The sequence below is a fragment of the Hakea prostrata genome, chromosome 4 (assembly GCF_041222555.1).
Source record: "Hakea prostrata isolate BN-2017 chromosome 4, UWA_Hpros_2, whole genome shotgun sequence".
In the NCBI taxonomy this organism is placed as follows: domain Eukaryota; kingdom Viridiplantae; phylum Streptophyta; class Magnoliopsida; order Proteales; family Proteaceae; genus Hakea; species Hakea prostrata.
Genome location: NC_142603.1, coordinates 50,948,271 through 50,965,047, shown reverse-complemented (window position 1 = coordinate 50,965,047; position 16,777 = coordinate 50,948,271). Strand labels below are relative to the sequence as shown.

The following is a 16,777-nucleotide window of genomic DNA, read 5'->3' as shown; positions in this document are numbered from 1 at the left end:
CAGCAGTCGCAGCCAACCTTGTTGAGCTGATTTTGGAGCTTGTTCTTATGGGTATGTATGGGCTTTTGAACTACATCAAATAAACACATTGATATCTCCAAGAAAGTTGAGTTCAATCAGCATTAGAAGAAAAAGACATAAAGAAAAGAACAAAAAATGAATTAAGACTGTCCAATGTCTACTGCTGGGAATCCCAAAACTAAATACTCAAAATGGTTATTCACAAAAATGAGTGTAAATTCTTACAAAATATCTTGCCATCGCCAATCTCTCCAGTTCTTGCCACCTCAATTATCTTAGCAATTACTTCTTCAACCTGAGATGGAATCACACGAAGGTGCAATGAAAATTTGAAGGACAAAAAAATCAGCAGACAAAAGGCCACAAGACTCCCACTAGCAATGTAAAAATAGAGAATCAAAACTATCTCTAGCCGAATTGAAGACAAAGAAATGCTACATGATGCCATGGTACCTGATCCTTGCTAACCACAATTTCCATTTTCACTTTGGCCACAAACTTGTCTTCAGAAAATTCAGAACCTACAGGGTTACAGGTGACATTTAGATTAGAGAAAGAAAGTATAGGAAACTAAACCAAAATGGAACAAAGCAGGAATAATTAATTACCAAGCCAAAGTAGGAAAATGCTGCTTCTCTGCCCCTGAGATGGAGATATACGGGGCAATTACAGCAAGACTACCAACTGATGTTTACAAAATCTGTTACGTACTATTAAGTTCAATTATTTTATTTTAAGTGGGATAACAAAAGAGAAGATCGAGAGTATCAGGAGTTGTTTGAAGATGTCAGATGAGTAGTCATATGTCATAAGTGGATGTTGTTGTTATTGATGTAATTATGTAACTGTGTAATATCTCTATAATTGTTAGTTAGAAATCAAGCTCTTAAGAATCAAACTAGTTGTTGAATTGAAAGACAAAACAAGAGAGAAGAAGAAGAACCAGTAGTAGCCTACGATTCTAGATAAACTCCCTAGAATCGCAGGCTAGTCTTAGTTATAGATTTCAACCTCCAATTACAACTTGAGAGACAAGTATCCTTGTCCTCCAAAGGAAACAAAATTACAACTTGTGGACAAAATAAACTCAAGATTTTGCCCAAAATAGAAAAAACAGAAAAGGAAAGTACAAAAATAGTAACAAGTTGAAAATAGAAACTACGTAACTCTAATTCTTCAAAATTTGTGCACTAAGGATTCTTCTCCAAAAATAGAAACTTAGTAACTTGAACATTAAGCTTGTTGCCCTAGGTCTTGCGCACCAAGGCAGCAACTTAAAGCTAGTGCACCAAGGATGTGCAAGTCTCAACACTCCCCCTCAAGCTGGAGCATACAAGTTTCCCCTTCTCAGCTTGAAACAGATAGACTGAAAACTAGGTCTGAACAAAGCTTTAATCAACACGTCAGCTAGCTGATAAGCATAACCCACAAAGGGTGTCTCGATAGTTATCTTCTTGACTGCATCAGGAACTAAATGACAATCTACCTCCATATGATTCATCCTCTCATGGAACACTAGGTTACTGGCAATACAAATAATAGCTTGGCTATCGCAAAACATCTTCATGGGAGCACAGAATGGAAACCCCATCTCCTCCAACAAGGAATGAAGCCACATCAACTTTGCAGCCATGCGGACCATAGCTCTGTATTCTACTTCAGCACTAGATCGAGTAGCTGTGGACTGTTCTCTGCTTCTCCAAGTCACAAGATTCCCCCCATCAAGCACAATAACCTGTAGTAGACCAACGATCAACTAGAAATCCTACCCAATCCACATAAAAAAGAGCAACCAATCCATACTTCGATTTAGTCGATAGATAAGTCCTTTACTAGGAGCACTTTTGAGATACCGAAGTACTCTCATCATTGCATCCAATGAGCCTTTCTAGGGGACTGCATCAACTGACTTGCCACACCTACAAAGTAGGAAACATTAGGCCGTATAACTATGAGATAAATAAGCTTCCCAACAAGACTTCTATGGCGATGGACATGAATGGTAGAAGATCTCGCTCTCGAGAGAGATCTCGACCATCTCGGTGAGATCTCGGTCGAGATATACAATTTTTTGGCGTCAACTCGGTGGCCCATCTCGGTGGGTTTTAGGGTCCCAATTGGGTTGAAACTTGGTATTTAGCTTATTTAAGGCCTTTTGAACACGTTGGTGGCCTTGGATTTGTCAGAAACAACCCATGTATGATTTCTAAGTCTACCCATAGTGTGAAACCGAAATGTAGTAGGATTAGAGAATGCAATGTTATACAACATGTAATATAGAACCTTTAAAGCATATAAATGAAAAGCAAGTATATCAAATGCATCAACTAACTTAAATGTTATCAAAATTCCATCCATATGAGTATCACAATCTCAATTTTCAAGAATAAAATAATTATACAACCATTAGAAGTTCTATATAAGTCATTAAATCATAAATTCATAAGACAAGTAGAGAATGATTGATCTTCCTTGTTGTAGATGTGCTAAGAGTAGTTACAAGTGAAAATTCAGCCAAAATCTACCAAAAAAAAAAGGCAAAAATTGAGAGTTCCAGCGAGATCCAGGGCAAGATATGGCGAGATCTCGAGCGAGATATCCCAACTCGCAGATCTTGACCTCCATCTCGTCTCGCCAAGGTGAAAAAACGAGATATCTCGGCGAGATCTCGCGAGATCTCCCACCATGTGGACATCATCCAACAACTCACCATCATCAAAACCCAATTTTAACTGAGAATCCATAGGGATGTTAAAGGTTTGGGGCAACCATTCCAATTTCTACCAAAAGATCCAAAACATGTTTTCTCTGTGACAAAATAAATCTTTTACTACGAATTACCTCAATTCCCAAAAAATATTGTAGGTTACCCAAGTCCTTAATCTAGAAGTGTTTTTGTAGGTGTGCCTTAACTGCATTAATAGCCCCAACATCACTTCCTGAGAAAATAATATAATCAACATAACATGCCATAATAACTACATTATCACCCTATCATTTAATAAAATTAAAATGGTCATAATAACACTGAACAACCCAAAAGACTCCGCAGTCTTGTTGAATTTCTCAAACCAAGCAGCAGAGGTTCTTTGAGACCATAAATTGCTTCATATAACTTACAAACACGGGCATTGCCCTCCCCCTAAGCAACATACCTTGGAGGTTGCTCCATACTAACCTCAAGGAGATCACCATACAAGAATGAATTTTTAATATCGCATTGAAAAAGAGGTCAATCACGATTTACAACTAAAGAAATTAACACACGAACAGGATTAAGTCTAGCCACAAGAGAATAAGTCTCAAAATAGCCCACACATATGTTTGTGTATAGCGGCTATAGCCCTTGGCCACCAGACGAGCCTTAAGTTGTTCAATTGTACCATTAAAGTGATACTTGACAATTTACACCCATCGACAACAAACCACATCTTTCACAAGTGGAAGAGACGCTTCTAGAACCTAAAATAGGAGTGGAAGTCCCATTAGCTATAACAACAGAAGTATTCATAATAGATTTAGAAATTGAACTAAAAAGCGATTACTTACCAATTATATGGGAAGAAGCTTCTGAATCAATAATCCACGGGGTCAATTTAGAAGTAATATTGTGTTGCCTGCATGAGAAAGGGTTGTGGCAGAATTACCAATGGATATAGGAGCAGTTGTTTCAATATTTTTCAGGCGACAACGGATTTGGCTCACATCATCTCGTAGAGTCTTAAATAGTTCCCTAAAGGAGATCCAGAAACACTATCGTTGGATGTTACTATTTTTGGTACCACAATCAGATACGACATGATTGGCAAGTTGCTTGGTCCATTCTGGCTACCCATGCGTAGCCCAAAAAGCCTTTACCAAGTTTTTAATTTTACCACAATGAGTACATAACCGAGATGACTTATCCGACTGCTGGACACCACGAACACCAGATGATCTATCAACTCCCCTTGAACCACAACCACGGCCCCTTCTATGAGTAAAATTAAAAGCAGAACTCTCTCCGTCGGAACTATTTTCAAGAGAATTATTCTTAGGCAAAGCAATCCGTTGGAGTCTAGAATATGCATCATTGAGATTAGGGACATGCTTACCAGCTAAGAGGTGTTCTTTGACGGCCTTTAGTTCAGGATTCAAAACTACAAAAAACTAGTTTCTCTGGGCCTTAAGCTTCTCTATATCAGTAATGAGGGGCTAAAAAACATTCAACTCCTCCATCATGCCTTTGAAAGAACTGTAATAATCCTGCAAAGATTTGTCATCCCGCTGAAACTAAAATAATTCTTCACAAAAACATTAGACGTGCCATATTTTTTGCTCAAGAATATATTTCTTATACAAATCATCCCATATTCCCTTAGCAGTCTTGTGGAACATAACATTGACCGATGTGGCAGGTTCCATACTATTCCGACTGTTGGACACCACGATGATAGATGATCTACTAACTCCCCCTAAACCACGGCCATAGCCCCTTCCACGAGTAGAAGTAAAAGCAGAATTCTCTCCTTTGGAACTATTTCTAGGAGAATTATTCTTAGGCAAAGGCACTGGTTGGAGTCTAGAGTATGCATAATTGAGATTGGTACATGCTCACTAGCTAAGATATGTCCTTTGACAGCCTTTAACAAATGTACTTAGGCGAGATGACTTATCCGACTACTAGACATCACGACCACCAGATGATCTACCAACTCCCCCTGAACCACAACCATGGCCTCTTCCCTGAGTAGAAGTAAAACTAGAGCTCTCTCCTTGGAGCTATTTCCAGGAGAATTATTCTTAGGCAAAGCAATCCGTTGGAGTCTAGAGTATGCATCATTGACATTGGGGACATGCTAACCAACTAAGAGATGTCTGTTGACGGCCCTTAGCTCAAGATTCAAACCTATAAGAAACTTAGACACAAAAAACTCATTCCTCTGGGCCTTAAGCTTCTCTATATTAGTAGTGAGGCGTTGAAAAACATCAACTTCTCCATTATGTCTTTGAAGGAATTGTAACCTGCAGAGATTTGCCAGCGAGTTGAAACTAAAATAATTTTTCATGAAAACTGTAGATACATGTCATATTTTTGGCTTGGGAATACGTTTGTCACTACCACAATTCTTAAGGCTTGGTGGGGCCTACAACAGAACCCAATTGGGGCATGTGACAGTTTCTTTTAGTTTTAACCTGTTAAAGAGCCACAAATAGTCTATGCTGAACAAATAACAAAGGACCAAAATAGCTAACTCGGTTGACAGTTTGACTCAATGACTCCTCTATATATATATATATATATATATATATATATATATATACATCACATAGAGAGAGAGAGAGAGAGAGAGAGAGAGAGAAAGAGACAGTCCATTGCCTTTTTTAACTTATATGTAAGTTTTTAGACGAGACCTAGTTAAATACATACAACCTCAAAAAGAAATATATACACTTCACAATTCAGTTTAACAAAACATCACTTGCCCCTCCCCCCCCCCCCCCAAAAAAAAGAGTAAGTTCCCATCCTCTTCTTTAACTGTGTTTTTGGGTAGCAACACCTTTGCCTTTGTCATTAATCTGGGAACCTGTCAACATATACATATGAAAAGCTTTAGGGCCTACAGAGGTGGTATCAGGGCCTAGTTCTAGATAATGTAGACTAGAATGACCAATGGCATAAGAAATTACCGCGCGGGGGGGTGGGGAACTAGGCTAAGGGAAAGTTAATTATGGTCCGATGAACAAATTGATCTGAGGAGAAATTGTTTTGGCTGAGAATATCAAGCATTTGATTAGTAAGAAAAAGAAGAATAGCAAGTGAGGATTGCCTATGTAATGTCATAGATTGGAAAGGTTGAATTGAAAGGAATGAATGTTTATAATTGTTAAGTTGAAATATGATGATGTTTCTACGATAATCAAGTAGAATTATGTGAAATGAATTATGAATTGTGAATGGAGGATTTGTAAATTTTCGTTTGGTAATCAGGAAATGGTTCCATCAGGAGAAGGCAAAGGAGCTAGTCAGGGGACAGGAGGAGAAGCTAGGATTCCTATATCAAATCCAATAGTTGATCCTACCCTTGGTGATGCATCCTAAACTGGAGAATTCTTGGGAGCACTCAAAAATTTAGCTAGTGTTATGCAAAGGCAAGCTAATCTAGTTGATCAAGCTACCCAAGCAGCTGAGCGAGAAGAAGAAAAAGGGAAACTAAGAAAGGATTTGATGATGACTTGAGAGTCCTGAAAATTTTCAAGAAATTTTATAAGGAATTTAAGGGGGATAACATTGATCCTACTATTGCTACACCGTGGATTAGGGACATGGAGAAGGCTTGTGATGCCATTAGATATACAGATTCTTAAAAGGTGATGTGCGTCACATGTATGCTCACTGATGATGCAAATGAATCGTGGCAAGCAACTAAACCTATCCTTTTGGCTACACATGGAAAAATTCCATGGACCCTGAATAGAGAAGAATTTGATAGAAAGTATTTTCCCCCATGTGTTAAGAAACAAAAGATATTTGAATTCAAAAACTTAAAAGTAAGAGTCTATGCCAATTGTAAAGTCTGAAAGAAAATTTGAGGAGCTCTCTAAATATGCACCTCATATGATAAGCACTATAAAAAAGCCCCAAAGCAAACAACCACAAGAAAAGAAAATTTGCCCCAAGTGTGGAAAGAAACATTGGGGGAAGTGCCTTTCTGACACATTTGTTTGCTACAAGTGTGGGGAGGAACCGAGGGCTCACTTAGCTAGAGATTGCCCCACTTTAAGAGAGCAGCCCAAGCAAGGACAAAAACGAACTTTGGGGGTCCAAGGAGTTCAGAAAGGAAAAGAAATTGAAGATTCACAGAAAGCTAAGCACCCTAGGCAACTCTTTAAAATGACATAGAAAGAGGCTGAGGATTCCCAGACAATATTGACAGGTATAATCTTTATCTTTAATGAAATGAAATAATAAGTGGACTAATGGCTAAAATGTTTGCTTTGTTGTTTTTAATAAGTTACGTTTGTTTAATGTGATATCAGGAATGCTTAGAATTGGTATGAGACTGCATACACCCTCTTTGACTCCGATTCGACCCACTCATTTATATCATGTGATTTTGTTTTGAGATTTAGATTGGAAGTTAAACCAACGGATTATTTGCTATATACAACTACACCATCTAGCAATGTGATGGAAGCAACTGAAATGGTTGAATCCTGCGAACTAGACTATGAGGGAAGAAAGTTGAGGGCTGATTTGATAGTTATAAATTTGAAGGATTTTTAATGTGATTCTAGGGATGGACTGGCTAGTTGTAAACCATGCCAATGTTTTGTGTTATGAAAGGATGGTGGTACTTAGAACTTTGGGGGAGCCTGAGATGCAATTCTCAGGAATGAAAATAAGGTCTTCACCAACAAAAATGATTTCGAATACTCAAGCTAAGAGATTGCATAGACAAGGATGCCAAGGATATTTAGCTTCTGTGCAAGATTTGGAAGCAAATGGGGTGACTTTACTTAAGATACCGATGTTGAAAGAATTTCCTAATGTCTTTCCAGAAGACTTATCAGAGTTACCACCAGAAAGGGAAGTGGAGTTTGCCATCGAGCTTATCCTTGGTACGGCTCCAATTACTAAAGCTCTATATAGAATGGCGCCACAAAAACTGAAGGAATTGAAAGAAAAATTGCAAGAGCTATTGGATAAGGGGTTCATTCAACCCAATGTTTCACCTTGGGAAGCCCCAGTCCTATTTGTGAAGAAAATTGATGGACTTTGAGAACGTACATTGACTATAGAGAATTGAATGAAGTCAATATTAAAAACAAGTATCCCTTACCTAGGATTAATAACTTATTTAATCAATATAAAGAGCAAAGGTCTTCTCTTAGATTGACTTGAGATTTGGCTATCACCCGTTGAGGGTGAGGGAAGAAAAATGTGCCAAAAAATGCATTCAAGACCAGGTATGGACATGATGAGTTTCTTATTATGCCTTTTGGGTTAACTAATGCACCTATAGCCTTTAAGGACTTAATGAATAGGTCGTTCCATGATGTACTGGATCAGTATGTTCCTGTCTTCATTATGATATATTGGTGTATTCGAACAACAAAGAAGAACATGAGAAGTATTTGAGAGCAGTTTTACAAACTTTAAGGAAGGAGAAGCTTTATGCTATGTAAAAGAAGTCTTGAATTTTTGCATAATAAGGTTGTGTTCTTAGGACATGTAATTTTTGCTACAGGCATTTTGGTGGACCCTAGCACAGTCCAACCTCAAGTGGATTGGGCCAGACCAACTAATGTGACTAAAATAAGGAGTTTTCTAGGACTAGCTGGTTATTATAGGAGATTCATTGAAGGATTTTCCAAACTTGCAATCCCATTAACATGACTTGCAAGAAAAGAAGTCAGATTTATATGGAAGTCAGATTTATATGGACAAATGAATGTGAGTAAAGTTTTCAAGAACTAACGCGGAGAATAATAATTGCACCTGTTCTGAATTTGCCTTCTGAAACTGGAGGATTTGTTATATATAGTGATGCATTCACGAGTGGCATAGGTTGTGTGTTCATGCAACAAGTCATAGCATATGCATCAAGGCAATTGAAGCCCCATAAAAAAATTACCTAACTAATGACTTGGAGTTGGCAGCAGTCATCTTTGCACTAAAGATATGGAGACACTACTTACATAGAGAAAAAATGTGAGATATACACTGACCACAAGAGTCTTGAATACATCTTCACTAAAAAAGAATTGAGCTTGAGACAGAGAACGTGGTTAGAACTACTGAAAGATTATGACTGCCATAAGTTTTCAAGAACTAAAGCAGAGATGAATCATTGCACTTGTTCTGAGTTTGCCTTCTGAAACTGAAGGATTTGTTATATATAATGATGCATTCAAGGAGTGGTTTAGGTTGTGTGTTTATGCAACATCGGAAGGTTCATAGCATATGCATCAAGGCAATTGAAGCCCCATGAACACAGTTACCCAACTCATAACTTGGAGTTGGCAATAGTCATTTTTGCACTAAAGATATGGAGACACTACTTGTATGGAAAAAAATATGAGATAAACACTGACCACAAGAGTCTCAAATACATCTTCACTCAAAAACACTTGAGACAAAGAAGGTGGTTAGAACTAATGAAAGATTATGACTGCAATATTAACTACATACTGATAAAGCAAATGTGGTGGCTGATGCATTAAATAGGAAGTCACAAGGATACTCTGCAGCTCTAATAACTAGTCAACCTCATCTTATAGAAGATGCAAGGAAGATGGGAATTGAACTTGTGTTTGGAGGTGAGGTTACAGCATTGGTTGCAAGCTCAGTTGTAAAACCTTCCATTCTTGAACGCATCAAAGAAAAACAAAAGGATGACATTTTCCTCCAGAAGAGTAAGGGAAGAATACAAGATGGAAAGCGGGCAAATTTTAATGTTGATTCAGCTGGAATTATTAAGTATAAATCAAGGTTACGTCTGCCTTATGATCAAGAGTTAAAACAAGAACTGATTAATGAAGCACACAATAGCCCATACTAAGTACATTCGGGTGGTACCAAAATGTATCAGAATTTGAAAGAACACTTTTGGTGGAATAATATGAAGAGAGAAATAGCTGACATTGTCCAGAGGTGTTTGACTTGCCCACTAGTAAAAGTAGAACACCAAAGACCTTCAGCGTTGTTACAACCAAGGTAGGAAAAATCGGCTTTGCCGAATTGGTAGGTACATAAATAAAAAAGGACCAAAACGAGATTTACCAAAAATCGCCGATTTATTGATTTCTCACGATATTTTAGGCGAAATTTTTGCTCAATTTTTCTTTGTTTTCCAGAGCTTTTCTCTCATGTTTCTTGCATTTTTTGCTCTATTTTGGTTCGATCTTCGACATTAATGCAGCCTACTTGAAGAACAAAGAATTCTAGGAACTCTGATAAACTGAAATTTGTAATCCAAAAGTGGGAATCTCCTTACAAGATAACAATGACATGTATATATAGCTAAAAAACCCTAAAAATATTAGGAAAATAAGACAAAGCTAAAACGACTCAAAAATAGAAACCCAAATTTAACTAGGAAACTAAAAGTGGCCCGAAAACCCACTAAACAATGGAATTTGGTAGTCAAAATGACACCTACTAGGTATACTCATGTAAGGACGGCTATACAACTTTCTGAGCTGTTTATTTTGATATGATGTGGGTCCCAAAACTCATCTCGGATCAAAAGTAAAGGCTGTTTGAATATTTACTGTAAAACCGGGCATATGCTGATCAAGAATGTCAGTTTAGGTGATGTTTTAGGCCAAAATAGCACTTCCAAGGTATTTATTGGCATCAAATTAGGCTAGACACCAAATTTCGGCCAAAAATGACTTAAAATGCCCCCCAAAACTGGGATAACGAATTCCTACCAAAACCTGGTGAAATATCGGCGAAATTCTCCATTTCGCCAGTTTTGCCAAGGAGAGAAACAACGAATTTCACCGATATTTTGCACCTTGGTTACAACCACTAGATGTGCATGAATGGAAATGGGAACAAATTACTATAGGTTTTCTAACTGCCTTGCTTAGAACTTCCTAAGGATATGATGCCATTTAGGTGATTGTGATCGGCTGACCAAATCAGCACACTTCCTTCCCATCCAAATTAACTATCCACTGGATAAATTGGAAAAATTAGATGTGAAAGAAATTATAAGAATGTACCGAGTGCCTGTTTCCATAGTTTTAGATCGTGATCTAAGGTTTCCCTCCAAGTCTCGGAAATGTTTACAAAAGGCTTTGGGTACTCATTTAAACTTTAGTACAGTTTTCCATCCACAAACTGAGAGGACAATTTAGATTCTAGAAGAAATGTTAAAGGCTTGTGTGATTGATTTTAAAGGAAGCTTGGAGTGATCATTTAAGTTTGATTGATTTTGCTTATAATAATAACTACCAGTCATTGATCCAAAAAATAATAATAATAATAACTACCAGTTTACCAAAGGAATGGCTCCTTATGAAACCCCCTATGGAAGGAAATGTAGATCTCCAATTTGCTGGAGTGAAATTGGTGAAAAGCAATTGCTCGGGCTAAATTGATGCAACAGACACATGAAAAGATAAAGTTGATACAAGAAAGGATGAGAATTGCACAAAGCAGACAAAAAAATTATGTTGATTATAGAAGAAAACCGTTGGAATTTGAAGTAGGTGACAAAGTCTTTTTGAAGATAGCACCAGTGAGAGGTGTTCTCAGATTTGGTAAAACAGGGAAATTGAGTCCACGAATATAGGACCATTTGAGGTTTTGGGGCAAGTTGGAGCGGTGGCCCATAGACAGATAGACTTGCTTTGCCACAAGAGTTGTTCTACATACATTATGTATTCCATGTATCAGCATTGAAGAAATATGTCACTGATCAATCTTACGTTCTGCATCATAAAACACTAAGTGAAACAAGATGTGACATATGAAGAGAAACCAATAAAGATCCTTGATCAAAAAGAAAAGAGGCTAAGGAAGAAATCCATACCACGTGTAAAGGTATTATGGGGTAATAATTCAGGCCAAAAAGCAGCCTGGGAGTTGGAGAAGATATGCAAACTCAATATCCTAAACTTTTTTATTGATAAAATACGTAATTTTCAAGCACAAAATTATTTTAAGGGGGAGAGGATGTAATGCCCCGCATGGGTATTGTTTTTTTTTATAAAGGTTTACCTATCTTATGAATATATCCTAGTGTGCGTGATCGGCTCAAGGTGTTGGAGGCTACAAGAGGTAAGAAAAACAACTAATGAATGTGTATTTGTGTTTAATTCATTGTTTATTAATAATATGAGTTGTTAGAGTGAACATGTATGGGGGTTGGTTTGGTTCAGATTTGAACCAGACCTTCAACCCATGATTAGCTTTTAAAATAAAATAAAAAAATAAAAACAAAACACCCAAAAGGAAAAACGAATCACAAAAGCTCTCTTTGTTCTTGCAAGAGAAGGAGAAAACGGTGAGTTAGGGAAGAAGAAAGGAAGAAATTAAGGAAGAATCAACTACTGTCCTTGGCTTTAGAAGATGACTAACTATACAGCTTGGGCTGTTCGCTTCAATCCTAAGCTGATTTAAGCAAGGAAGATAAGGAAGCTTGGAGATTTGCTTCTTGAGGGCTTTTAGATTGTTAAACTGAGGTAAGACTCGTCTCTAAAGCTCAAAGCATACAAATTATCTTTGAGGTTTCTTCTTATGGTGGTTGCATGTTTTATTTTGTTAAGAAAAACAAAACTTTATCTAGAAGGTTATGCAAGGTTGTAGCCCAAGTGTTCGTGAAAATGCTTGAAAGACAAAGTTATATCTTAGTTGGTTCTCCATAATGTGGATTGCAACTCATGTTGGTCCTTGATACTTCTAGGCAACTCTTTGATCTAAAGTAAAGGTATACCATCTCAAGATTGTACCCAAACCTGAATGCTAATGTAGAATCTGAAGTTTGGTTGTGAAGTATGTGTATTAGAGGATAATTGTTCTTGATGCAAAAGAAAGGGGGGGGGGAAATACAGCAAGTAATAGTAGCTGAATTTAGTCTTACCAGAGGTGTTCTAAAGAGGGGGGGGGGGAAGAGGAATTGTTGCCGACTAGAAGCGAAGAGGACATGGGAAAATTGTCTGACAACCATTTGCCTAGTTTTCTCAAGAACTTATGCACCCTATAGTAATTATTAGCTTTTAAGAAGGTTATAAAGCTGAAATTAGTAGAATTGGGTTTATAATCCCAGCTGAAACCAATAGGCTTAAAGCTTTTTATGAAGGCAACAATATGAGTTTTATAAATGAAATATATGTATTGATCTAATGGGAGAAAGTGCAAGTTCTAACTGATTCTAGATAAAGGGATGTGTCCGGAACAAGAACAGGTAAGTGATATCGACTAATTCATGCCACCCAATAAGAGGGCAATATATACTTGTAGATTATGAGTTCTTACTTCTTTCTCTTGTGCAATTCATAGGAGTGCATTACGTGTTGTTCAACGAGCTAAATATAGCATAGTTATGAATGGCATATTGAGTGATGACTGAAATACTTGAATGAAAATATGAGCTAAATATAGCATGGAATTGAATGGTATAATGAACAACAGCTGAAATACTTGAATGAAAATGTTGATTATAATCCTGAACTATTAAACTACAAATGAGCAACAATGCTCAATGTGTATACTTGTAAATTTTAGAATTTGCCTGTTTTCCTTACTAAATGTGGGATTATATTGATGCTTGCATGAACAATGTCAAGCCATGTTCAACTAAAACTAAGTGACAACTGAAATGATAGTAAAGCAAGATTGGAATTGAACATAAGAAGGGAAAATGAGAAGAAAAGAGAGAGAGAGAGAGAGAGAGAGAGAGATAATATGCTAAAGTGCTGATAAGCACGCTTTCTATACGGCCTGGTATTGGTTGTACCCAAATGGGAAGGCATGAAGCAAAGTGAAAAGTGAAAAGATAGACAAGACCAATGATAGTTGTCAATGGAGAACACCTAGCCTTGTGCCAAGAGACTGAAAAAAGAATCTCCAAGTAAGAGCCTCTAAGATTATTGAGACTAATGCCACTCATATGGTCTAGACTGAGGGTGTCTTCTCTATAGGTAAAGCTTAGGTTAAGAATTAATAATTAAAAAATATATATAAAAAATAAAGAAAGAAAGAAAGATAAGGAAGGGGGGGAAAAGAAGGAAAAGCTGAAGTGGGAATCAAAAAGTAACGGAATAATTTTATGGCCAGGCACTTTGGTGAAGTAATGGATGTATATTGGGTTTGCCTCACATGGTTATCTATATCACTTATTGGGCTCCCAAAGCTCATCATTGTATATGTTGACAGGTTCCCAAGTTAATGACAAAGGCAAGGGTGTTACCCAAAAACACGTTTAAAGGAGAGGATAATGAACGTTTTTTTTTTTTTTTTTTTTGGGCAACTGATGCTTTTTGTTAATCTGAATTGTGAAGTGTATATATTTCTTTTTTAGGTTGTATGCATTTAACTAGGTCTGGATAATGGACTGTATATATATTATAGGAGTCAAACTATCAACCAAATTAGTTATTTTGGTCCTTTGTTATGCTTGTTTAGCATAGATTATATGTGGCTCTAACAGGTTAAAACTGAAAGGAACTGTCACATACCCCAATTGGGTTCTGTTGTAGGCCCCACCAAATCTTAAGAACTAGGTCGTGACAGAAGAATTAGCTAATATCACTTACCTGTTCTTGATTCAGGCACATCTCTTGATCTAGAATCAGTTAGAACCCACATTTTCTCCTATTAGATCAAAATATATGTTCCATTTATATAAGTCATATTGTTGCCTTCATAAAAAGATTTAAGCCTATTGGTTTTAGCTGGGTTTATAAACCCAATTCTACTAATTTCAGCTTTATGACCTTCCTAAAAAGAACTACTTGAGATAACTAGGAAAATGATTGTCAGGCAATTTCCCCATGTCCTCTTCACTTCCCAACGGGCAACAATTCCTCTCTTCTTTTTTTTTTATCTTAGAACACCTTTGGTAAGACTAAATTCAGCAACTATTACTTGCTTTATTTTTCCCCCCTTTCTTTTGCATCAAGAACAATTATCCTCTAATACACATGCTTCACAACCAAACTTCAAATTTTACATTAATATTCAAGTTTTGGTAGAATTGCCTAGAACTATCAAGGACCAACATGAGTTGCAACCACATTATGGAGAGGCAATTAAGGTATAACTTTACCTCTCAAGCATTTTCACGAACATTTGGGCTGCAACCTTGCATAACCTTTTAGATGAAGTTTTTTCCTCCACAAAATAAAACATGCAACTATCATAAGAAGAAACTTCAAAGATAATTTACATGCTTTGAGCTTCAAAGATAAGAATCTTACGCCATTTTAACAATCCAACACCTCAAGAAGCAGATCTCCAAGCCTCCTTATCTTCCTTGCTCAAATCAGCTTAGGATTGAAGGTGAACAGCCCAAGGTATATCGTTAATCATCTTCTAAAGCCTAGGACAGCAGTCCATCCTCACTTAATTTCTTACTTTCTTCTTCCCTAACTCACCATTTCCCCTTCTCTTGCAAGAACAAAGAGAGCTTTTAAGATTCGTTTTTTTTCTTTTGGATGTTTTCTTTTCTTTTTTCTTTATTCTTTTTTAAAAGCTAACCATGGGTTGAAGGTCTGGTTCAAATCTCAACCAACCAATCCCCATACTGGTTCACTCTAAGAACTCATATTATTAATAAACAATGAAGTAAAAATAAATACATTCATCATTTTTTTGGTTTAATTCCTTACCTCTTGTAGCCTCCAATGCCTTAACCCGATCACTCACATTGGGAGCTATCCATAACATAGGTAAACCTTTATTAAAATAACAATACCCATCCGGGGCATTACAATGTTTGTTATGAATTATCCCATATTCCCTTGGCAGTCTTGTAGAACATAATATTGGCCGCTACGCCAGGTCCCATACTATTCCACATCTAGATCATAATGATAGTGTCACCTTGGGCCCAACTAGAGTAGGTTTTATCAGTATCGACAGGGGGTCAGTCTCAATAAATTTGAGCTTACCTTGTGCAAGAATATAGACACGAACAACTTAGGACCACAATAGGTAGTAGTAACTACCTTTTAATTTGATAAAAGTAATTTGAACATTCACGTAATCTCCTAGAGGTCCCTTAGACTCAGCAGTACTCATGGTAGAATCACTAGTGATAGAAGACATGAAAAACTGAAGTAGGAATTACACAAGCCGTAGAATAGAAGGCTCATAACAGCAGCCCAGGACTTGGAGATTAATAAAACAAAGTTCTGCAGAATGCAGAAGCAAAAGGGCTAACAAAAATTCTGCAAAATGCAGAAACGAAAAGGGGTAATAAAGGGATAGATAAGTCTGAATTTGATCCAAATTCTAGGATATTCAGCACAAGTAATAGGTGGGAAGATCAGTTTACATAAAAACCTGATCTAACAGCACATTACTTGCAATAAAAAAGTGGGTGCGCACCAGGGAAACAAATGCAGAAATCTGTCTCAGAAGAGCTCAATTAGGTGAGATCTGATTTGATTAACACAGCTTTGGTACCATGTTAGAAATCAAGTTCTTAAAAATCAAACCAATTATTGGATATAAGGAGAAGACAAGAGAGAAGAAGAGGAAGAAGAAAGAAGAAGAATCAGCAACAGCCTCTGATTCTAGATAACTCCCTAAAATCGCAAGCTAGTCTTATTTATAGATTTCAACCTCCAATTACAACTTGAGAGACAAGTAATCTTGACCTCAAAAAAAGGAAATAAAATTACAACTTGTTGATAGAATAGACTAATATAGAATTTTGCCTAAAATAGGGAGAACAGAAAAGGAAGGTACGAAAATTGAAACAAACTGAAAAATAGAACTAAGAAAATCCAATTCGTCGAAACTTGTGCACTAAGGATTCTTCTCCAAAAATAAAAACTTAATAACTTGAACACCAAGACTGCTGCCCCAACTCTGGGCACCAAGGCAACAACCACAAAACTTGCTCACCAAGGCTACGCAAGTCTCAACAGTAAGCTTGTACACCATTGGTGTACAAGCTTTGTGGTTGTTGCCCTAGTGCGCAAGGCTTGGGGCAACAATCTTAGTGCTCAAGTTATTAAGTTTTTATTTTTAGAGAAGAATCCTTGGTACACAAGTTTTGAAGAAATAGAATTACTTAGTTTCTATTTTTAG

At 37.0% G+C, this 16,777-nt stretch overlaps 1 protein-coding gene across 1 annotated transcript in view; it reads right to left on the bottom strand.

Moving 5' to 3' along the window:
* The window catches only part of GLB1 (nitrogen regulatory P-II-like protein), a 44,893-nt gene that overhangs the window by 18,228 nt on the left and 9,888 nt on the right, over window positions 1-16,777 (bottom strand). The window contains exons 5-6 of the mRNA XM_089153443.1: window positions 475-542; window positions 247-316 (exon numbers count right to left, since the gene is read on the bottom strand). Of these exons, the coding sequence (XP_089009569.1) occupies window positions 247-316; window positions 475-542 (138 nt within the window). The remainder of the gene's footprint in view (window positions 1-246; window positions 317-474; window positions 543-16,777) is intronic.